This window comes from Epinephelus fuscoguttatus, linkage group LG24 (genome assembly GCF_011397635.1).
Source record: "Epinephelus fuscoguttatus linkage group LG24, E.fuscoguttatus.final_Chr_v1".
Classification (NCBI taxonomy): Eukaryota; Metazoa; Chordata; class Actinopteri; order Perciformes; family Serranidae; genus Epinephelus; species Epinephelus fuscoguttatus.
This window is the reverse complement of record NC_064775.1, coordinates 15382608-15407114: the sequence shown is the minus strand read 5'-3', so window position 1 is coordinate 15407114 and position 24507 is coordinate 15382608. Positions and strand designations below refer to the sequence as shown.

General features: G+C 42.1%; 1 protein-coding gene across 5 annotated transcripts in view; it reads right to left on the bottom strand.

Annotated features, from left to right (window-relative positions):
- Window positions 1-24507, bottom strand: part of LOC125885192 (potassium voltage-gated channel subfamily H member 8-like) — a 34305-nt gene that overhangs the window by 1794 nt on the left and 8004 nt on the right. Inside the window, exons 1-14 of one of the 5 annotated variants that reach the window (XM_049570727.1) lie at window positions 21937-22000; window positions 20084-20317; window positions 19801-19932; window positions 19337-19482; window positions 17929-18187; window positions 16676-16833; window positions 13933-14140; window positions 12338-12706; window positions 11898-12097; window positions 10917-11166; window positions 4971-5185; window positions 1030-1304; window positions 391-500; window positions 153-205 (exon numbers count right to left, since the gene is read on the bottom strand). In XM_049570727.1, coding sequence (XP_049426684.1) covers window positions 153-205; window positions 391-500; window positions 1030-1304; window positions 4971-5185; window positions 10917-11166; window positions 11898-12097; window positions 12338-12706; window positions 13933-14140; window positions 16676-16833; window positions 17929-18187; window positions 19337-19482; window positions 19801-19932; window positions 20084-20213 — 2505 coding nt within the window. In that variant the 5' untranslated portion in view covers window positions 20214-20317; window positions 21937-22000. Of the gene's footprint in view, window positions 1-152; window positions 206-390; window positions 501-1029; window positions 1305-4970; window positions 5186-10916; window positions 11167-11897; window positions 12098-12337; window positions 12707-13932; window positions 14141-16675; window positions 16834-17928; window positions 18188-19336; window positions 19483-19800; window positions 19933-20083; window positions 20318-21255; window positions 21310-21502; window positions 21778-21936; window positions 22001-24507 lie in introns of those variants that run through there. The other 4 variants (XM_049570725.1, XM_049570726.1, XM_049570724.1 and 1 more) reach the window with 4 other exon arrangements.

The window sequence follows — 24507 nt, the reverse complement described above, 5'->3', positions numbered from 1 at the left end:
ATGTGGCTGCACCGCTTACCACAACCACAGAGAAGCTCAGATTACAACACACACAGAGGTAGATTGACTTTATTCTCTGCTCAGGACGCCATAACTCTGCTATATCTTTACATGGCAGTTACAGTTTTTCTCCTCAGTATGAGCCATCTTACCTCATGTTTAAGTTTAGCGATAGTCTCCATGGTGTCACTTTCATCATGGGCTCCTGTGGAAAAAATAAATAAACTAATACACGCATGCATATATGTATAAAAATACAGTACATGTAAGAAAGGACTGCAGCTCCACAGATCATCCAGTCCGTGTATGTTCCTTTGTGTGTGAGTGTGTGTGTGTGTGTGTGTGTGTGTGTGTGTGTGTGTGTGTGTGTGTGTGTGTGTGTGTGTTAACCTGAGGCAGCTGACTCAGGGCTGGGTAGGAAACTCTGAGTTGCACTGGGAGAGAAATCAAACTTATGAGCGGAACCGCTCTGGTGTTCTGTCTCGATCCCGTCCACAAACCTGAGGACAGACAGGAAGAGGGGAGTGATCCGGAAAATAAGCTTGTAGTCACAGTGTACAGTCATTTTTCTTCCCTATGGCTTTTCCTTGACAACATACAAAATCCCAAATGTCTCTTGTGGCTTTACATTATTCATAAACACAAACTAGACATAGTTCAATGGCCAAATTTACTGAATCAAAGAGCAGTATCTGACGTAGGCACCATAACGGTGTGTTTTTCTGTAGTAGTAATTTGTAATGTAACTGTAATTTTTCCCCAAAATATCTTTTTGGAAATCAGACACAGTGACACTATTTATGCTCCTGTGCCTCCTCACACAGCTGTACCAAAATAAATGACTTCCTCCGGCCAAGCGTCTGCTGCCACCTCTCCAGGGACTCCATGCAAATTAGCCTGTACATGGTTAGTGTTCATGAATAATGCCACAAGTCACAAAGACACCAAGTCAAATTCCAGCAGTGGGTTCCTGAATCAACAAGCTAACACTGAGCACCCAGTCAGTAAATCAACGCGTGGTTTCCTCACCGAGGGCTGAGGTCTGGCTGCAGGCAGCTGAAGCTCACCACGGGGATCTGCAGGCTGGCGGGTCGGGTGTGATCGCTCACAGGTCTAAAGGTTCTTGCCGGCAGTAGTGGGGAGCGTAGAGGGGAGCGTAATGGGGAGCGTAGGCCTCGGCCCAGTCTGCCTAAAGCAGGTATCTTGGGGAGCGGGGAGCGCTCACCCTCGGACCCTGATCCCTCCTCGTCCTCCTTGATGGATGGAAGCTTCTTCATGATCCCGCCGTTGCTCTCACAGTCTCCCTGAGGGGTCCAAAAAAAAATCCAAACTATCCCTTTAAAGCCTGCTTAGAATTAGCTTGTAGTTCTGAATCGGGACACAGCTTTAAGCAGAATTAACAGGTCAACAATGTTGAGGTCACTCTTTCCCCAGATGGGGGAGCTGCTGAGCCACGAAAAGCCTCACTGAGTGCAAGCAGTTGCCATTCACAACAGCTGCAATGGCGATGATATCCATTCAGTTTGTGAGCAGCGCTGTACAGAAAAGCTCTCATTCAAAACCAAGCAAGCATCAACACCATTCAAAGACTTTCAGCTCTTCTGACGGAGTTCTATAATCTCAGCTGAAAGAATACAAATGACCTTTGTGGACGTTTATAACTCCTTACAAGTCAAACAGATCATCCTCTCAGAGTCAAATTCCTGCAGTCAGCATGTTGTTACTTGTGGCTGGTGGAAGGTTATTGGACTTATATTCCTGCATCCTCTCTGGACTGTAACTAAAAGCTGATTAAAAAAACTGGCAAACAGATCTAATTTTCTCTTCCACCTCTATTCTCCCCTCCTCCTCTTATTCCCCTGTCACCACCACCCTTCCTCCCCTCTGTTTGTTGTCTTCACCATCCTGTCTTTGGCTCACGTGCCTGGCTGGTATTTTTAGATCACAGAGGTTTAATTTTAGCAGTGGTTTGCCTGAAGGGAACTAAGCGAAGAAGGGACTGTTTGGAATTTGTGTGTGTGTGTGTGTGTGTGTGTGTGTGTGTGTGTGTGTGTGTGTGAGCAGCACGTGCCACCGCTAATATACAGCATGCCACTATAAGGGCATCATCCAGTTATGTGTGTGCCTCTGTGGCTGTAAGGAAAGAGAAATGTGTGTGTGTGTGTGTGTGTGTGTGTATGTGTGTGTGTGCGTGTGTGTTGCGTGTTGAATAATGGTCACTGTACATGTGTATGCACATGACATGTAGCAATGGACAGCATATAAACAGCACAGCACGCAAGATGTTACATGTATTTGATGCACTACTACTGTCGCTGTACTACAGTGCATATACATATAAACTATTTGTGTTTGTAAGGTGCAGCCAGGAATGTGGAGTTTTTTGCGCACACTAAGGGTAAATTTGAGTTTTATATATATGCTTTTTTAAAACAATCACAACAATTACAGACAAAAATCCAAACTTTCTGTGAGTTAGTTGTGTTTGGAGTCAAATCCACTGAAGCGTCACTTAGTTACGATGCTGCACAGAAACAGAACTAACCTCCTGATGATCCTTAACGCACCCCAACCTTATCTCAGGGTGGCTACAGGTATCAGACACTTCAATGTATTGCTTTTTAAAACTTTAAAAGGTATTTTTACACCAAATCAAAGACAGAATTTTTTTGGCAAATCATGCTTTCCTTATTAAAGAGAGTTTGGTTAATCTACATCAGCTAAGTGCAAGTATAAAGTAAAAAGACTCATATTCTCATTTGCTAAATTAGTTTCAATTTAACCACCCCAGACAAATGAGCTGAAACTCCCAATTAAACAATCCGTCTTCTTGACTTAAGAACTTATTTCATTACAGAACGTGTTCCATCCAGAGCTGCTTGTGGTGTGTTGGGGATGTGTGTGTATGTATAGCGCTGTCCATAGGACTGAAAGGCAGTGGAGGAAATCAATAAACAGACAGAACACTTCACTTAGTTGAATTCTGCTTGCTTGCTCTGGTTGTAAACAGAAGTTTCAACTTTCTCTTGGAGAGAGATGCGAGCCACAAACAGCTGACTCTGCGTTGATACCAAGATAGGTTGTATATCATGATTTACTGGGGGAAACCAAGCAATTCTGTGTCACATCAGACAATCAGAACCCCCATACAGCCCCAAAGGAATGATGCATGTGTGACATTTCGACTGTAAGACTGGCAGTCGAATGAGGCTCCTCAGACCGAATCATCAAATAGTCGACTGTTTTGAGTCACCCATAGCGCCTTCAACTAAATTTTGTTCTCCCCTGCCCTGTATTTCCTCCCTGGCTAGCTCCTGGTTCCAGCTTTATATGTCAAACACACATGACTGTGACATCGATCATCTCAGCTACAAGAAAGTACATAATGTGTTTCCCAAAATGTCCTTTAAGTTGCACAGTGAGCTACAGCAATGGAGTAGCTACACAGCTGAATTTATGACACGGCAATACAAGGCAATATTGACAGCGAAGGCTTAATTTTACTTTGTTGACAGACTATATGTGTTACATTTCCTTTTGCTTCTGTACGTTCAGGAATCTTATTTTGATGCGTACATCCAGCTGGAAGAAAACCCAGTTTAAATAGAATTTGAAACAGTTTGTTTGACCTGCCTGAAAATTGGATGGAAACAGTGAAGCTTGACAGCTGGGCTAAAATAATAGCTGCAAGCGTCGTGCTTTATTCCTGTATCCATAAATGAACTGCATCCTTTAATTTACTCGCATCTGCTCCTTGTTCTTCGATCTTTTTATAGAGATAAGCTGTTTATCATCAAAAATTAAGTGGACTCAGCCAATCAGGGTGGATTGGTAGTTATAATCAAGCGGGAGTCAGTACGTTTTCAGAATCTGACACAAAACTGTCAAGGTGTAAAAAGCAAAGGATTTCACAATCTCATGAATCCCATCGGTCCATATACTCCATCCAGGATGTTAATTAAGTATTATTTAAATATTTTCGCGCTGCTATACCGTCTCGTCCCCTGATATTTCTCTTGGACGTCTGCTCTAATTAGCAAGCTTACTCACAGCAAAGATATGACTTAGTTATTTCCACTATATATGCTGGTTATTCATGTGTACGCCACAGCTGAGATCCATCTGTAAATCCCTGGCATCTGAATCGTCCATGTTTAGCTCATGTCTTTATCTGTTGGCTGCATCTCAAGCAGAAACCGTGGCTTCCTCCTCACTAACCAGTCCAGATGGCTAATCCGTTCCAAGTGCAAAGCCATCACTCCGGCATTGCGTAAAATGTTGGGTAGAGGAGGTCACTGCATGGCTGAGTCTAATCTAAAAAACAGAAGGACCCTTCTTGTGGATCTTACCCAAAATGTTTTTAAGGCATTTAGAACATGAGATGAGTCTATGCTGTGATAATGTAGTGATAATAAAAACATGAACAGAGGGAAAACCCCAAAAAGCTGGACACAGGTCTTACACCAAAACAGTTTACAGAGACTAGCTGTCATACTGCACAGATACTGGGTTGGAATTCAGTTTTTGCCCAAGGCAGAAGAAGTTCAAATGTCTCAGGGTTTATAAGTGAGGAAGAGAGGTTGTTTGGACATCTGATCAGGATGCTTTAGAGCATGTTGAGCTGGGAGGAGATCCTCCAGAACATGCTGGAGGGAGCACATACCCCATATGGCCATCTGGAAACATCTTCATATCGCCCAGGAGGAGCTGGAGCTGGAGCTGGAGGAGCTCACCTGGTTTCAGAAATTCAGCTTAACCATCAAAACTAAGAATTTCACTGCAGGCGACCTGTTATGCTCATTTACTGGTATTTTGGGATTATACTAGAACAAGTTTCCGTGTTTTAATGTTCAAAAAACATTAAATTAAATCATTAAATCCCCTTTAAATTCCTAAAAGCAAAAGTGTAAAGTGGGCAGCAGCAGGTATCACGTTTAGAGAGATCAGAAAAGCATCGGCCATCCTCCTACCTCAGCATTGTGTCCCTCTCTGAGGTTGTACGTCAGGTCGTGCTGGATCTCAGTGATGAACTTCTGGGCGTAGTCAGGATAGAGACAGAGCACCTCGCGGAGGCCTTTGAGGCTGATGTACTGCAGGTCGCAGTAGGTGAGGGCCTTCACACAGGCGTTAGTCTTTATCACTTCCTCCTGGGTCAGACAGTCGGAGCCTATCAGGTCGCCCCGACCTGGACAGTAGAGATACATACTTTGTGTCAGATCCTTAACCTGGCACCTGATATAAGAGCCATAATACAGTATTAATACTTTTACTGTCGTAAGGGATCTTAATACTTCTTCCACCAATGGCTGCATTATATGGGAAGACTACAAAGCATGAGTTGCCCCAGTAAAATAAATAATCCTCACCAAGAGAACACAGAGAGTATTAAATATACTGACCCATTTAAAGAGCACAATTCCCCAAAATATTTAAGGCACTCATTTCTGTGGTTTTATCACTGGCAAGTGGCCAAGGTATAAGCAGGAATACACACTTAACCCAATGTTTTTTACGATTGGTTACACACTGAAATTAAAAACAACACATTGTTAGTAAAACCTGAAACTCAAGGAGCAAAAGCTGAGCTCAGATCTGCACAACTGTAAGCACATTCTCAGCCTCACACTCTGCAAAACACAACACACACTCTACATCAGACACAGAGATCTAACCTGATGTCACTTCTTTGCCAATCATAAAATAAAATAAATAAAAACAAAACTCTCTGAAGCAGAGAGGTTGAATATATGGCTTGCCTATTCTATATTTGTGTTGTAGTGTTCACCATGGGATACAGATGGACCGTTGTGAAGTATAACAGGAGGTCTGTATTATCCCATTCCTCTGCTTTCTCTCTCTACCTCACTGCCTTCTTAGCAGCTGTAAATCCAAAGTGGCAGTGCCAAAACAATTTGTGCGTGTGTGTGTGTGTAAGAGAGAGAAAGAGGGAGAGAGCGAGAGAAGCAGGGAAAATTGAAGGAGTGTTTCTACAGCACGAGAAAGAGAGCCAGAGTGTTTGGATGTCGGTTCGGGAAATATGTTTGTTTATCTACAGCTGCACGAGAGGAAAAGGTGGTGTGTGTGTGCAACACCCTCACATATGTGCATGTGCACACACAGCAGGTCCAACATGTTAATGAGTTTCCTCCATAGGCAGCAGTAACTTCATTATTTACAGCAGTTAGATCATTAATATGAAAAACAGTGTTGCCAATTTGCTCCCACTGCTGTATACGGACCTGAACTGATTCCAGAGCTGTTTGTGAGTCTGTTTGAGTGTCTCTTTTCTGTTTCATCTGTGTTATGCAGAATGGAAGGAGTGTACGTGTTGTAGGACAAGGCTCCAGAGAGGCTTTGCTTCTGGAGGCAGGTTTATGGTTGTAGTTTGTTAATTTTGCACTATTTGAAAAGCAGTTTTCTGGACTTTTTCAGTTGTTTTGGCTGTGTGGGGCGGGTGGATTACTTTAGTTTTTAAGCCACAGTGTGTTTATGCAAACAACGGATGCGTTACATTTATACATTATTTTGCAGCGGATGCATTTAAACTTTACGTATCTCAACAGTGCTGTGATTAATGCGTTGTCAAGATTAGACACAAAAGATGGTGTGGCCTAAATTACTCACATTCAGTAGCACAAAAGCTGCTGGAAAAGCAGGGCTTGGTTTGGTGGTTCAGATGCCACTGGGAATGCCGCAATGGGCCCCTAAAAACACCCAGGTTAAGTAAGCAAGTAAGTAAGTAAAATTTTATTTATATAGTGCCCTTCCCAGCACAAATGGACAGAGTGCTTTACGTAAATAAACAATACAATAAAATACAAGATAATAAAATAAAATAAAATGAGGACCTAGAAATTAACAAGGTAAAAAAACTGAATAAGAGGGGGCGTTCCAGAGCCTTGGGGCCACTACCCCAAAGGCTCGGTCCCCTTTGGTCTTTAGTCTGGTGTCCTGGGGAACACCAGAAGCTCCTGGTTGGCTGATCGTAGTGATTGGCTGGAGGAATATGGGAGGATGAGATCAGATAGGAGGGGGCGTGACTGTGGAGGGCTCTGTGGGTAAATAACCTAACCTTGAAATGAATTCTGAATTGGACTGGGAGCCAGGGCAGAGCAGCAAGGATGGGGGTGATGTGGCATGATTTCTTGGCCCTGGTGAGCAGCGGTGTTTTGAACTAGTTGGAGTTGGCTGACAGGTGATTTGTTGAGTCAGGTGAACAGAGAATTACAGTAATCAAGCCTTGATGAGATAAAGGCATGTACAGACATTTCTAATTCAGAGTGGGTTATGATGGACTGGAGTTTTGCAATATTTCTGAGATGAAAGAAACAGGTGCGGGTGAGAGATTTGACATGCTTATCAGGATGCATAGACTGGCAAAATAACACGTCCAGATTTCTCAGGTGGGTGCGAACATTTTCTTTATAGTACCCCAATTGTGTGGACACACAAGGGGCAATATTGTCTGTGGCTATGATTAGGACCTCTGACTTAGCAGCATTTAGTTGGAGAAAATTACAGCCCATCCAGATTTCAATTGCCGAGAGACACTCCTGTAGGACTGTAAGTTTCTCCAACTCATCGGGCTTGAAAGAACAGTACAGCTGGATGTCATCCGCGTAGCAGTGGTAGGAAACTCCTGTGAATTTACTGATGAGGGAGGCCAAAGGGAGCATATGTAGGGCAAAGAAAAAGGGCACAAGGACAGAACCTTGAGGCATGCCACATGAAAGGGCAGAAGGGTCAGACTTAAAAGGGCCCACAGCTACAGAGAAGCTTCTCTCCCTAAAGTAGCAGGCGCACCAATTTAAAGCTCTTCCAGATATGCCCACCCACTCCCTGAGTCTGTCCAGCAGAATGCCATGATCGATCATATCAAACGCCGCAATGAGGTCTAATAGGACTATTATCAACTGACATCATGATGTCATTTGAGACTCTGAGGAGGGCGGTTTCAGTGGAGTGTTTTTTACAGAAGCTGGATTGAAATTTGTCTGCGAGGATATGATTTGACAGATAGCTAGTGAGCTGGTTGGCCACAACTTTCTCTAGGCCCTTAGAGACAAAAGGCAGCTTGGAGATGATCATCAATGGAAGCCCTGCAAGGGTAGCCGAAAAAACAACCACTTTAGTTGTTTGTTGATCTGAAACAGTGGTCTGCAGCTGGCAGGGATCACCTAGTTGTCACTAGTTGTTTACTGCATACTGCACTTTACTGCATACTGCACTTTACATCAAGGTATTCTATATTTTTGTCATTACAATTATGAACAACATTGCACTTCCTGCCAAGCACCAAAGAGTGGACAAAATCAGTGACTATCTGATGAACACAGAGAAACATTTAGGAGCTAAAGAGCCAGATATTTCTCTCATGGGTTTTTGGAGACCAAATCAGAGCTACAAAGAGGACATTTCTTTATCAGGAGGCCCAAGATATGACTCCGAATGAATTACAATGTTGCTACATGATGGCTGGATGTGTAAATAAGTGATTATTTTGTTTATTATGTTGTGTTTAAAGTTTGTTCCCCTGCCCGTAAGTGGCAAAAAAAAAAAAAACAATTAATGCTGTTTATGGTTCCCTGTTGGGCCTTTGGCTGCTCCCCAAACTGTTCCATCAGTCTCTGGGTCACACTCCGTCTTTCACTTGATGGGGTGTGACATGTTTGCCCACAGGGGCAGTTTAATATGAAAATAATTGCAGTTTTATCATATTGTAGCACTAGGCTGCTCCCCTTCATCATGTTCCTCTTCATAAAAGCTGTCTGGCTGGCGATTAAATGCTGGATGTCTAATAACTTCCTCAGACGTAAAAGCCCTTTCTCATCTTCGGCTCATAATGCTGCAAACAGACTCTAAAATAGACTCCAAAATAGACCAAAGACGAGGATATTACTTTAAAAGCACTTCATGGTCTTGCTCCAGCATATTTTGTGAATTTTATGCCCATACACACAAACTCAGTCTTACAGTCTGCAACAAACCTTTTGAAGCAGATCTCTGCAGTGTTGTGTAGCTTTTAATTAAGGTGCTGTTATCCCTCCACCAAACCATCAGTCCAGTGGTGATAGCTTATCAACCAAAGCTGCATCACCTGGGTCTCTTACATCTCTTTCATCATCTTGATATGAAACATGAACCTCTCCCAGGGAAAACAAAATTCATTTCACTCTCACTTAGCAAACAGCCGGGATACTTGTAAAGGCACTGCAGTCGTGGTTCTTATTTTCTGAAGGTTGCTGACCCCACATTATTTGGGGCTGGTGTAGGTTGGCTGCTACATCTTCTTCTTGCTTCCTCTCGTAGACGCTGGTTTCTGAGTCACTTTACTGCCGGAATCTAGGGAGGGCTTCTATGGTTTGGAGTCCAAGACAGAGAAGCCCTTCAAGATTCAGGTAGCAAAATGACTCACTCAGACTGCAGGCCCAACAGGAGGATTGACCCAAACCCAAAAACTCACCTCCCATGGGAGCGTGGGCCATTGGTGTACTTACCTACTTATTTAACCTGGATCTGAGCAGGTCTGTCAGAGGCAGTAATGGAGCTGTCCATTGTGCTGAACCTCAGTGGTGTGTTTGGCATGTACTGTACTGTATACTATATCATGTTTGAAATATTTAATATGAGCATTTTCAAAGCTACAGTTGGTACCTTTTATAAAAATAACATTTGGTCATATACGCTGAAACTGTCACTACATATACACAGTATCATACAATATGACACAAACAATTTGAGAGGGCAGAGGAAGATGACTTTTTACACATACCTGTCTCATGTAGTGCCGTGTGGCTGCAGTGACAGTTTCAGCAAATACGTTAAGTTATTCTTCCAAAAGTTACCAACTACAGCTTTGAGGTCAATATATTAGTCACTGTCAATGTGTCAGCATAAACTACATGTACTGTATATACAGTCATCTGCCACTTTATTAGGTACACTTGTTCAACTGACCATCATTTAAACGCCACAGCCCTCCTGAGTATTGTTGCTGACCGTGTCCATCCCTTTATGACCACAGTGTACCCATCTTCTGATGGCTACTTCCACCAGGATAACGCACCATGTCACAAAGCTCAAATCATCTCAAGATGGTTTCTTGAACATGACAATGAGTTCACTGTACTCCAGTGGCCTCCACTGTCACCAGATCTCAATCCAATAGAGCACCTTTGGGATGCGGTGGAACAGATTCACATCATGGATGTGCAGCCGACAAATCTGCAGCAACTGTGTGATGCTATCATCTCTACTGTATACGGACCAAAATCTGTGAGGAATGTTTCCAGCACCTTGTTGAATCTATGCCACCAAGAATTAAGACAGAAGGCTAAAGGGGATCCAACCCAAAACCAGTCAGGTGTATCTAATATTGTGGCCGGTGATTCTGAAAATGTTATATCATTTTAAGAAACCACTTTGGGCTTCTGATGTCTGGTATTGATAGTTTTATTTATTATACTACAGCAGCTTATTGCTGTTTTTGGAGCATTTGTTCAAAATCTTTGAAAAGTTTGGTTTGTTATAATCAAAATTAAACTCATATTTAATACTATAAAAAATATACTTAAAAGGTGGAGTCAGCGATTTTGGGGAAAGATTTGTGATACTTGAACTCAGCACCCAAACAAATACACCCTCCCGTCAGTGCGTCCTCTCCCTCCCACTCTCTGTCTACACATCCACGGCCTTTCCCCTGTCTGGTACACGTCTGAACAGCCCCTGTCACTGATTGGCTGGAATAGTTTGTTTGTTTCCCATTTATCAAGCCAGGGCTGTGTGTGAACTGCAGATTTTTTTTTTAGCACACACGAACAGAACAGACAGCCAGCAGACCATGAGGAGATTTTTGCTGAATTAGAATCGCTGACTGCACCTCTAACACAAAATATCAGCTGTTTTTTGTTGTTTACCCAGAATGGCCAGCACAGTGTTGTCCTTCAATACTTCCATAGAGCCCGAGCATACGAAGTAGATCGCCTGGAGGGCGTCGCCCTGGCGTATGAGGAACTCTCCAGGAGCACAAAAGGAGGTCTTGATGATGAGGGAGAGGGAGCGCAGACACCCCCTGCTGGCCGACTCAAAGAGCGGCAGCTGCAGCAGCTCGTTGTTCAGATGCATGGCGATGTCGGCCCTCAGCTCATCGGGAAAGTCCTTCAGCAGCTGTGAAGGGATTTAGAAAAACACATTTTACCTCTGCAGTGAAGATACACAAAGCACAATGTGATAGCAAACTATGGAGAATCCTTGTCTCTCTTTTATCTTTGGCGGCTTCTCTCCTTTGTGTGTCATCATTTGAATGTGACTGTGTGGGAAGGTGGAGGTAACAGAACCTTTTCACTTTCCCACATAGTCACAACCAGCTGACACGTGCATGACAGTTTATGGATGAGGTTTTTCCATTATGTACATTTACTCAAATATCACCTCTATATACTATACCATGCTATACTATACTATAGAATGAATTTCCACTGTATGAGAAACAGCAGCGAATCAAAAATCGTTGCAAGGGAAAGTTGTGGGTTATTACCTTAAAGTATTAGCGTCCCCCATCATGTTATCTCTTTAAAAAGGATTATCTAGATTTAAAACCACGGTAAAACACATCAAGAGTGAGTTTAGTGTCTATGAGGTCATTAATCCATGAAATTAAGATAGCTGGCCCAGCGTGATAGAAACCCAAAACAAAACCCAAATCCTCTCAGTGACTTTGTCTGGTAGGAGGGCAAGTCACCAGATTTGCACTTTCAATTTCAGAAGCCAATCCCATTTTAACTGGCAAGGTCAATCCAACTCCCAGAGGTCATATACCCATCTCTAACATTAACAGAATATTTTCAGAAATGTGCCTGTTACATTTAATCACTAAATGTACAGAGAGTCCCTCCTACCTCGCTGACGTCGATGCCGTTGTTGACAGACCAGGTTGTCTGGAAACATTCCATCATGCGTTGCTCAAGGGCCTTGGGCAACCGGTGCACCCGGATAAAGTCCTTCAGGTCCTTGGTGCGGGTGTGGTAGAGGGAGCGGCGTGAGTACATCCTCTGGATGATGGCAGTCACATTACCAAACACCACAGCGTGCATTAATGCTACGGACAGAGAGACAAAAGCACCAGAAAACATTTTTAGCTCCCCATCAGAAAGGGCTGTCCGCCTTAGAAGTACTGAGCATACAACTGGATAAATGAGACTTGGATAATACTGCATGAGTTGTGCGAGAGTTTGTAAACAGATGTTTTCTTCTAAAATTCCACGTAACATGGGGTAAGTAATTGATATAAAAAGGGTAACTTGGGAATATGACTGCTTTGGTGTTGTGTTGAGCCCACCTCCAATCAGCATGGTGCAGATGGAGAAGATCTTCTCAGAGTCTGTGTTGGCTGAAACGTTGCCGAAGCCCACACTGGTCAGACTGCTCAGGGCAAAGTACAGCGATGTCACATAGGAGCTCCTGACCGACGGGCCGCCGCTCAGTGTCGTCCCAGAGCCGCTGGGCGTCCTCACTCTTGTCCTGCTGCCGTTCCACTGGCCTGAACCCAGCAAACCCACCTCGTTCAACCCCGAGCCGTTCCACTGGCTGTAATTGGTCAGTCCTGCTGTCATGGTACCTTGAGGCAAATCAGAGGCTCCCAACAGGGAGGTCAGCGGTGACAAGAAGTATGGTGTTCCCAAGCGTTTGGCCAGTTCATGGAGCCAGCCTGGTGGGAAGAGGAGCAGGCAACAAGAGTTTGTCAGTTTAATGAGATCTATTGTTAGATTACTGTTACTAGAAGGCTTCATTAGCAGTGAGGCTGGAAGGGCAAAGTAATTATATCAGTGTTTTTGTATTTGGGAGTACGGGCCACACTGTACGCTAGTTTTTCTGATAATGTCAGCTTTAATTTGCATGTATGCCTGCTGCAAAGTTTTTGACTACTTTCTAAATTTGTCTGCTTGTCTCATACAGCAAAGACTCACACAAAAGTAATCCCTTCCAATCATCACTTATGATGACCGCAAGCAGTGTGTTGCGGTGTCTGTCTCTGCACATACCCTGCCTTCTGCCTGTATCTTCTTATTTTCTTCTTATTTTGGGTTGTTCGGGATGTTTATGGGTGTCAGTCTTTGAGTGAGAGTGAGAGTCATGGAGGACCTGTTCAAATTTAAGTTATGAAATGATACTGTGCCTCCTGTTAAGATGAAAAATAAGGACTTGGTGTACAAAAGCCTTAAGGCATGAGAAGAGTAAAAAGAGTCAGGAAAATGTTTCATTTTTAAATATCATTTTCTATAACTGACAACATTTTTATATATTACAACCTCCAGGAATGTCTGTTTTTTTTAATGTGAATGCTGCTGTCATGAATTTTTCCTCTGAGGACTCAAAGCACTGGAGTTTGATTGTGATGTGTAATGGTAAATGGATAGTGTTTATACCCTGCTTTTGAAGCCGGGGAGGACAAAGCGTCTTTAAAAGCCTCTCATTCACCCATGCACACACACTCATTAAGCAAGAATAATGGAGCGCTGCCCTGCTCATCGGAAGCAATTTAGGGTTCAGTGTTTCGCTCAATTACCAACCCTACAATTAATGGATGACCCGCTCTTCCACCTGAGCCATAGCCGCCCCATGAACACATCTGTGCACATCTACATCTGTGAATCAGTGGAGGCCTTCTCTGTATAGTTTCTCCTCCTGTCTCATTCCACATTGCTGATTTAAACAGCCTCCATCACCTCATGCACCTCGCAGTATTGTTGTGAGCACAGTAGGAGAGGAAACAGATCTCCATAATTAGAAGTGTTTTCTCAGTAAAAGGACACACACACCACACGCTGAGTGTATACAAGCATGTCTTCATAATCTGCTTTGAATCTGTAAAAATGACACAGATGATCTTCGTTTTGGTCTCCATCTTTCCAATGATTAAGGTCAGGCACAAACCTATATCCCAGGAGGCGGGGCTATTATTTTCAATCTCGCTGCGTCCGATGAAGTACCAGATGCAGGCCATCCAGTGGCCCAGTAAGGCGAACGTGGACATGAGCAGAGTGAGGACCACGGCGCTGTACTGAGAGTAACGATCCAGCTTCTGCAGGAGGCGCAAGAGGCGGAGGAGGCGCACCGTCTTCAGCAGGTGAACCCCGAAGTTCTGGGAGAGAGAGAGGAGTCATGAATTTGAAGGTATGAACACATCTAACACATGATACACAAAATGGAGCTCAGTGGGATGAGATTAGTTACTCCTGGATAGGTACTGCAGACTATTAATCACAACCATATTTCATGATTAATTTTAAGAGTTACCCATCCGGAGCCCATCAGAAATTACTCATGCACACTAAGAATTTTAATCAGACATCTTGACAGTGCGCTGTATCACTGGGGAACAAGCCCCACCCTCTCATTCATGGAGCAGAAAAACGGTCAAAACCTTGTCACTCAGATGGGATTAGAAATATTCCAGGACCATGAATGGATGACGATACAATGGGCACCTGAGCACAAACATGCAGAGGGCCCACCACCTTCCTACACTGGAGCAAGACACAGACTTTACAGTTGTTCAGCCTTTTGCTGAGGTCTTGCATCTCTTTGTAGTTATAACACATCTCTGTTGTTGTTTTGTGTCTGTTTGTAGTCATTTTGAATCTCTCTGTGTTGCTTTGGATCTATTTGTGGTTGTTTAAAGACATCTCAGTTGTTGTTTTGTGTCTCTTTGTAGTCATGTTTTGTCTCTGTACTTGCTTTGCATTTCTTTGTTGTTGTTTTGATTCTCTTTGTAGTTGCTCTGTGTCTCTTTGCAGTCATTTTGTGTCCCTTTGTAGTAGTTTTGTGTCTCTTAGTGGTTATTTTGAGTCTCTCTGTGTTGCTTTGTAGTCATCTTAAATCTCTTTGTAGATGTATTGTGTCTTATCATAGTCATTTGGCATCTCTTTTTTGTTGTTTTGCGTCTCATAGTGGTCACATTGTGTCACTTTGTAGTTGTTTTGAGTCTCTTCGTTGTAGTTCTGTCTCTTTGCAACCATTTTGATTCTCTTTGTAGTTGCTGTGTCTCTTTGTAGAAATTTTGAGTCTTCTTGTAATACTTTTGTGTTTTTGTGTGTTAGCAGTCATTTTGAGTCTCTCTGTGTTGCTTTGTCATCATTTTAAGTCTCTTTGTAGTTGTTTTGTGTCTCTTCATCATTAATTTGTGTCTCTCTGTAGTTGTTTCTTTACTCTTGGTGGCCTTTTTGAGTCTCTTTGCAGTCTTTGTAATCGTTTTGAATCTTTTTGTAGTTGTTTTGTATCTCTTAGCAGTCACTAAAGTCTCCTCAGCTGTTTTGCATCTCTTTGTAGTTGTTTTGTGTCTCTTTGTTGTCCTTTTGAGTGTCTGCTACATCAGTACGTGTCTCTCCGAGCGACATTTCGCAGGTGAGGGCCAGGGGGTCGAGCCCTTGGGCTTGTGTCTGGTAGGCCCGTTCAATAATCCATCTAAGACCAGGACACCAAATTTAGCTCAAGATGAATTTAGAGTTATTTTAATTTCAGTTGCAGCTTAAGACACAGAAACCATTCAGAGAACATTGCTGCCATTATCATCTCCTACTGAAAGAATTCCTGTGGTCTTGCAGTAAAAATGTCCTCATCAAACATTTCTCTTTATTGATTTCCTCCCTCACCTCCGTATAAACTGATTGCAATGCCCTGCATGTTTTGGTGCTCAATAGGTGCTCTGTTAATTGAATAGCTCTGGTTTCAACAAAGATGGATTACTCTCCAAAAGGATTTAATTCTCTGGATATTTGGTCATGAATCCATTCAGAGAATTTAATTCTGTGCACAGTTGTGTAAAATCTCTTCTCTACTCCAGCATTAATCACAGACAAAAACACCCTCTGTTTCTGAGCACACCCAGTAGTCTCTTTAAACCCATTACACCAACATCCAGCTCTACCTGAAGCCCATTCAGCAGCAAAAAACTGCAAGCTTATCACATGACCTGCTGTCAAGCCAAAAGTAAAGTCAAAAGTCTGAAAAATTAACATAGTTTTGCTTTCAGGAGAATTTTCCTTGTTCTCATTACAATATAATCATCTTGTGACCCTTCAGATTCAGTGATCCATTATCTATCAAACTGTATCCTTTACAACAGCTAGCAGGCTCTGCACTCAGCATCATCTGGCTAATCTACTCGCCTCTACCTGTAATTTGTCCTCAGCGTACTCATTTATCAGCTTAATTACTGGCTGCTTAATAATGAGTTTCTTGTTGAAGCTCACACTCTCAGTTTTCTTCCCTTGCAGCAAAGACAGCAAATCGTGAGAGCAGGATTTCAAGAAATTATGAACACAAAGTTGAAGATAAAAACAATGTTTTATTAGCTCTCAGTTTTCTTTGCCTCGTCTTTGTAGCATAACATTTGCATATGCAGGCTCTTTCATGGTCTTATTAAATTAATGTTGAGTGAGCACCAAACAGCAGGAGAGTGCAGCTGATAAAAGAATGATGTCTATTACCACTGTGAGTGCCCACAGAGCCTCTGCCTATACATCACATACACATAAATCAAACCTAAAGGCAAGCAGAAGTGCAAGCAGTCAAACATGTAGGATTTATATGCACTCTCCCAAATGTGCACACATTATATAACAAGCAGACCTGTATAGCTGTTTGTGTGAACAGTGTGCGTGTGTGTGAGACCCACCACACTGATATTGAAGGCGTAGAGAAGGTCAAAGGGCAACGCGGCAATCAGATCCACAAACAGCCAAGACGTGACGTAGTGAATGCAGATGGAGCGGGCGTCGTACACGACCTGGCCAGATGTGCTCACGAAGGTGGTGCGAAAGTTGAGCACGATATCTGGAACACAAAGCTCATCAGTTATATCTCGTTTGTTCACACAAAACAACAAGTTTTCCAACTTTTATGCTGAGCTAAGCTAACATGGTGCTGGCTGTATGTAACTTTACCCCACAGACATGACTTTGAAGCAGCAACAAGGACCTTTCATTCTGTGTTGCCTTTGGCGCCCTCTCTGGACAAAAGAGGTAGTAATTCCATCACGTATGTAAGAAAAGAACTAGATACAGTACTGGAGAGGGGGCCCCATCAATTCCTATGAAAGTTGCTCAGTGGCGCATGAAGCCAAAACATTTTGACTTCCCAAGTAAAAATATTACCCAGATCTTCACAGAGCCATCAGACTAGGAACTTTGCCAGCCGAGCAGCTAAATTCTGGTTGAGCCCTCCACTGAATGGAGGAGGAATATCATCCATAACCACAAAACATAATGTCAAAAATACAATTTTCTACAGCCTGCTTGCCCATGTGATTTTGAGGGGAATCCAACCAGGGGGCAGGCATTAAGAACAACTATATGGAAACATCCAATCTCTTGCTGACGGTCTTGCTTGCTTATGTAGGTCATATAGAAGCATCAGTATGAAAGTGAGACTATTTTATAACCAGTTAGACCCTTGTAGCTGCTTTAACAAGCCTTCCTCAAGCGGGATTAGTGGACTTGGTTGCCGGAGGGGAGACAGCGGGGTGAGATACAGAGGAAAGAATGTGGAGATCGTTAAGGAGGGCCAATTAGCATACCGCTCTTATGCGTCAAGAGGAGGAGTTGGAGGCAGTGCAGGCTATGGTGCGGCTAACTGGGCCAATTAGGAGAGAAGGAGTGGTGGTTTCAGAGCTGCTTGTTTGGATTATTATTGTAAACCAGGAAGGAGGTGCCCCTTAAAGTGATATTAGGAGAAAGTGGAAAAATATATAAATGGACAGAAGCCGAGAGGTGAAAGGATGAGTCTGGTGATATTCTTTCTTATTGCTGATAAATTCCATGAGAAGACCAAAACCAAGAATAAACTGATTCCAGTATTACCTGTGTAGCTTAAGCTTAATAAATTTTAATCCTCAGGATAACAAGGGAAAAAAAATTAAGGCAGCCTTACCAATGATAAAAAGTATCTCCACCAAGATATCGCTGACACTTGGAGGGTTACGCGCTGCTGAGGCGCCGTCCTCTCGTACTTCCACTGCAGTGAAGCAGACGTTATAAGGAACGGTGACAGCAACATAGAAAGTGGCCAGCAAGATGAGCCAATCCCAGCCGGCCTTAAATGCACCGTAGTGAAGGAGGATGAAACGGGACTTCTGGACATCTGCCACCTTGTACTCTGGGACCGGGTTCGCATTGGCTCCAAGAACACTCTTGATGTGATGTATGGAAGCACACACACAAACATTGATGAAAAAGACATATTAGCTATATGAGGGTATATTTTCTGTGTAAATTGATTAATAATAGATTGTCTTATTATCTACTGGGAGCCCTGTAGCTTAAGAGAAGCTCCACCAGCCAGGCCAGCATAAATATTTTAACATCATTAGCAGCACTGCTACTCCTAGTAGTTTAATATTAAATTAAATAAATTAGTTAAACATGGAAACATAAACAGAAAGTAATCAAAAATAAGTTGCCTTCACAGTATATCTAAACAACGTATTCTCATACAACCGTTTGTATGATATCTAACAGATTAGTGCCCCATGGCTGACGTTATGTACTTCATGAAAGGTTACGTACTTAACGTAGAAATAAACAAGTTAGGTTCAAGTGAGGAAAGTTACTTTGGTTAGGTTTAAGAAAAGAAGCGTGGTAGGGTGTCATTCAGTTAGAGTAAGTAAAGTCACGTACGTTAGCATTAGTAAAAGAAACAAATAATTTGTGAGTCAGCATTTACTTTCCTGCATTCTGGTGAATTTTTATGTTTCAATTAATGGGCGTAATGTCTGTAATTCTGTCAAGATAAAACGGGTGTGCCCCCCTGCATCCCCCCAAAATCTATGCCTATGCACGCCATGTATGAACACATTATGTCATGACAAAAAACACGTGTCTCTGAGCATCAAGTTAAAAGTTAGCTGATGCAAGAGGATGAAACTTGTTAAACATGATACAGCACCTGATGAGCCAGCCTCATGATTAATTCAAATGACTAATGAGAGCTTTTATGCTAATTTCTTCCCTCTTAATTCCCAGGTCATTAAGATAACACTGCAAGGGCACATTTTGTCTCATCCCTGTTGCTTGAATTTACAAGTTTTCATCTTACTGACAGAGAAACTAGTGCAAATTGATGCCCTTGACAACACTTTTGGACATGCAAATCGCCCATTTTAGAAAATGCGAGTCCTCAAAATTAATCTGCACTACACTGTGTAATCCTTATTAGCCATGGGGTCACTGTACTCAAATGATTTATCCTCTAAAAATATCACTTTCAGTGTTATGCTTTACGAAATACAGCAGGTCAAGTCTTAACTAGGACAGACGGTATGTAGGACAATATGTCTCACATTGTTGATCTTCAGCTTGCTCTTGGTTTTGTCCTGTTTCTGTAGGTGTCCAGACAGCTGGTAGAGGACAGCGCGACTGCGGCGGCGCTCCATGTTGAAGCCTGGAGGGCGGCTGATCTGGCGGATCTCCAGGCCAGTTTCCTCATCTGAAAAAAAGACACAAAACTAGAGATAAATAGTGAAAGAAACTGCCTGTGTATAAATCTGTGGCTTTTACACTTTGATTTAGAAACTGTAATTTATTATTAACCATTAATCTGAACAAAAGAATTGATGTGCTGTTTTGCTGAGAGAGGAAAACAGGTAATTTGCTTGGTGACGGCTCCCACACCCCCTCCATAACAACACCAGTCATGTCTGCTGATAGATTTTTGCCCCAGCTGCAAACCCTCTGTTGGATCATTTCATGTGAATTACAGTGGAATTGGAAAATGCCTCACTATATTTTTCATGCTTTCTCTCACCAGTTTCAGATTCATTGCCATGGTCCAGGTCCTTATTTTCTGTAATGTCCTTTTGTGAGACCAGGAACAGAACCACCTCGCTCTTCTCATTCTTTATGGGCACTATGTCCAGCAGACACCAGAACTTGGAGCCTGATCAAATAAAAGAGATTTGAATTTTCCAGCCTTAAAAGAAATTACCCTGCAATCTCCAAACATGTCAGGTCTGACAAAAAGACATCTCTGACACTGCCAGTATTAAACATGATTATCTTGACAATATCCTGCAGCTATCCCAACTTACCACTCTTCTTGTACAGAATGATTTCAGTCTTAAACTCCCGACGTTCATCCAGAGCTTTCTGCATCTGAGAGGTGAGGCGGTCGCTGGTTTCGCTGCCATACAGGAAGTGACACATGCAGCTCTTTTGCATCAGCTCGCCACGGGCAAAGCCGGTGAGTTCACAGAAGCCATCGGAGCAGTAGACTATGGGATAGAGGGACTGGACCTGAGCGTTCCCCAGGACAAAGTTACTGTCTGTTTGAAGGAAAGACAGGGAGGTAATAGGGACAAGACACAGGAGAGGGAAACAGAGTAGGCATAAAGCATAACTAAAGATGGTGATGGTAAAGATGGTAAACAGTAAGAGGACCACAAACATCCAGCTCAAGAGATGTTTGATGGTCTGTCAGAGGGTCTCCAGAAACATGAACACATAAGTGTAGTTTTATTTACTCCTGCTAGAGCGCTCCCCCTAAACACATCTGAGACTGCACAAATCTGTCCCTGTTCAATCACTTAGCAAAATTCAACTTTTCAGAACTGCTGTTAATAGGGATGCACAATATAGGATTTTTTGCCGGATTTTTTTATATATAATAGTGAAAAATAAGAAAAATAACGTCAGCAGATTCTGATAGGTCATTCTAAAGCCAAAATCAGTCAATACAGAGGACATGCTGATATTATTGTGCATCCCTAGCTTCTAATTTGTAATTAATGTTGTGTGTTATATATTTTTAGTCTCGATTTCTCATGGAAAGTGGATTTGTGTCACCCGAAAAACAAAAGTAGATGTGATAAATGTGATGTTAGTATTTTTATTATTATTGTTATTCACCCAAAACTTAAAAAAAATGTCACTTATGTTGGTTTACAAAGACATAAACTGAAACTTTCACTTTTCAGAACCTTATTCTTGTCTCAGTTTTTACGGTTTCAAATAAATTTACATGCTTGAGTTGAAAATTAGAGTCTACAGCCATGCTAGCATCTAATTAGCTTAGTGTATCTGTGCTAGTTGCTACACTACATGCTAATGTCACCATGCTATGTTTAGCAGGTAACGTTAAAATATGGCTACCTCTTTCCATGTTCACCGGTTTTTTAGTTTGCTAGCTTCCTATAGCTGTTTTTGTTCGCTAAATGCTAATATCACCATGCTATATTTGGCAGGGGTAATATGGTATGGCTACCTCTTTCTCGGTTCATCAGCTCATTTTAGCACGTTGGCTTGCTGTAGCTGTGCTTGTTCGCTAAATGCCAATGCTAAATTTAGCAGGCATAATATGGCTACTTCTTTCTCGGTTCACCAGCTTATGTTAGCATGTTAGCTAGCAGACATTTCCGAATTAGACAGGTACATTTGCGTCTGACGGCATGCTACCATGGTCATAATGACAATTTTGACATAACATACAGCAGGTAAAATGTTGTAGCTACCTCTTTCGCTGTTCACAACTTTAAATTAGCGTGTTAGCATGCTAATATTTGCTAATTAGCCATGATGGTAAATTAGCTAGTTTGACGGTCATTTGCCGTTATATCAGATGAACATAAAGTTTGACCTGATGATGGCGCTGGTTGAATAGTTTCTACAAGTCATGCAGGTGGGACAGTGTCCACTAGGTGATCTGGTAGCTGAAGAGGTGCCAGTTTGCCTCCTGGGCACCTAAGGTGAGCAAGGCACTGAACCCCCGACTGCTCAGGGCGCCTGTCCAAGGCCCACCCTTGCTCTAACATCTTTCCATTTAATGCATGTAAAAGTCCTGTTTGTGTATGTGTGTGTATTTCGGGCCTGTGTGTATATGACACCAGAGTGAAAACAAATTGAATTTCCCCTCAGGGATTTATAAAGTATATCTTCTTCTACTTACTTTTTATGGGAATGGATTTGAGTACTACTTAATGCATTCAGGTAAAATGGAACAAAAATTGGCAATATTGGGACATTTTTTTTCCAGATTGAACCAGCATGATGTATGCTATGTGTCACAGCATTTTTTTTTTTTTTTGTATTTTTGTCACTTAAAAATATTAAAGATGACGCAGTGAGCCCAAGTCAGCCACAACAGTCCAGGAGTAGCCTTCAGCACACGCAGGCATATAGACAGTTATGGCACCATGGAAACAGGCGGTAAAAGGACAGGGAAAGCATGGCAGAAAAGTAAGACAAATGTTTTTAAATCAATAGCCTCTGGATACATTAATGATTAATTTAATTAATGACTGAACTGATGAATGGATTTAACTATTTAAAAAACAAACAGTATGACTATACCATTTAACCTCACTTGTCATCCCTCAAACCTCTATGGAGGTGTACTAGTTGAATTAAAACAAATGATCATTATCATTATTAGTATTATTAATCCAGCAGGATGAACATGTTGCAGTTGTGACGTGTGCCAGTCTTGTTAGACATCCAATCACATGCTTTCCTCAACCATGAGGTCATCACCTACAAGTTCACTAACATGTCATCCCAACTCAAAGAAAACACAATTAAAATTTCATGCACGGCGTTCTTTTTTTTTCCTCGGTGTTCCTCCTCGCTTTATGTTTGCATCTGCACTCCGAAAAGCTTCAGTGTAATTCTGCTCACTTTGAAGAGCTCCTCCTCGGGGAGAATTTAACATGCTTGCTGCTTTCCAATGATATTCACTTCATCTTCTTTTCTTTTTTTTCACTTCCCGCTATTGTTCTCTTCAAATAATCTCTTCTTTTTTCTTTGTTCCTCCCATGCGTATTCCCCACCTCTCTCTGCCTCTGTGCCCTCTACAATATTTCCATCTTCTGCGATTACAGGCTACACAAATAAACTACACTGTTCTGTGGAGCTCAAACATCCCAGATTTAGATTGCGAGAGTAATTTTTGCAGCCTCAGCAACATTAAATAGGGAGTTTACTTTGCAGAACAGAAACATGTAACTCATAATCAGACATAAATAAGTGTAAAAAATGATATTTTTTCTCATAACAGCTCAGTGATGTTCCAAAACCCATATTTCACAATGCTGTGTAATGATTCCTGTGGAGAGGTTGGTGTGTGCAGCAGAAGTAAAAGCATGCATGTAAGCATACTGTCTGTTAGTAGATTGCCAGAATGATATGAGCAGGAGCTCTGACAAATGGTTTGACAGCCTGAGTTATGGGGACAATCTTGAATAATTCATTATGAAACTAAATTCAGTATGATAGGTGACTCACACAGCCAAGGCATTCAATCCACTGAGATCATTAAAGTCCATACATAAATGAATCTGGAGGACTGGAGCGCTCACTTTGAAGAATGTGAGCAATATAGAAGGAGAGAGCAGGCGAGCCAGTGATTGAATGAAAGGGGGAGACAGAGTGAGAGACAAATTCACCGAGACACAGAGAAAGTGGGATTGCACGGGGATGAAGCGGGAACAATCAAATTTAATAATTCATGCATTAATAAAGTGTCCAGTGTAAACGCTCTTGCCGAACCTCATCGAAGCACCACTCAGACAAGGAGTAGCTACAAACTGCCGCTCGTTGCAGCGGGCTCATGGGAAGTCACACATTTTCTCAGCACAACAAGTTATGAATCACAATAATACAACTGACAGAATGATGCTCCTGCAACATCTGCTGGGTTTGAAGCTGGGGAGCAACTCCAGTGGAGGGAATTGTGGATGGTATGACACCTGGGCAAGACACCACTGTTCAAGACCAACAACAGACAAAACCGGTTGTTTTTTAGTGAGTCATTTCTATGTTTCCATGACGTTTTAGGCTCCAAACGTAGGTGTTTTTTGTAACCTGTCTGTTTATCCAGTGCCAAGAAAAGCAGCTGTTTTCCTACCAAGACACTTCTGCATTTGCAGCTGTGACTGTGGCACCTAAACAAGGTTTTTTAAAGCTCAAACATGATCTTTTGTGCCTAAACATCACCACACAACAACCACAGTGCTGTTGAAATGTAAGAAAATGCTAAGTTTCAACATATCTTCTATCCAGTGGTTTGCAGAAATGCCAACATTTTCTGTAGTGATTGGGTTATTTGAACAAACTAATCAATATACAGTGTACAGATTTATATGAAGCAGCCCAGTGCTCAATTACAGTCCAATGCACTAACTCCACTCGCATATCAGGACATTGTAAATCTCCTTTTTGGACTGAGTGCGTTTATGGTACTTGGTAATAATAGGGATAACAGAAGGAGTACCTCACAAGATGGTGCCCCTTACCTTGTTAAATATGTAATAAATAATGTAACTATTTTAATTACTACATCAAAGTAATACAACTTATTATGTTTGATTATGATTGACTGCTTTTGTAACAGATGTTTCAAAATGGGTAATAAAGCAGAAAAGTCCTGAAAAATATATAAGTGAATAAGTGTTGCAATCAAATTTGACGGCATCCCTGCATGATGAAAAGATGCAAAGCAACACTATGGGTGTTAGCTCTT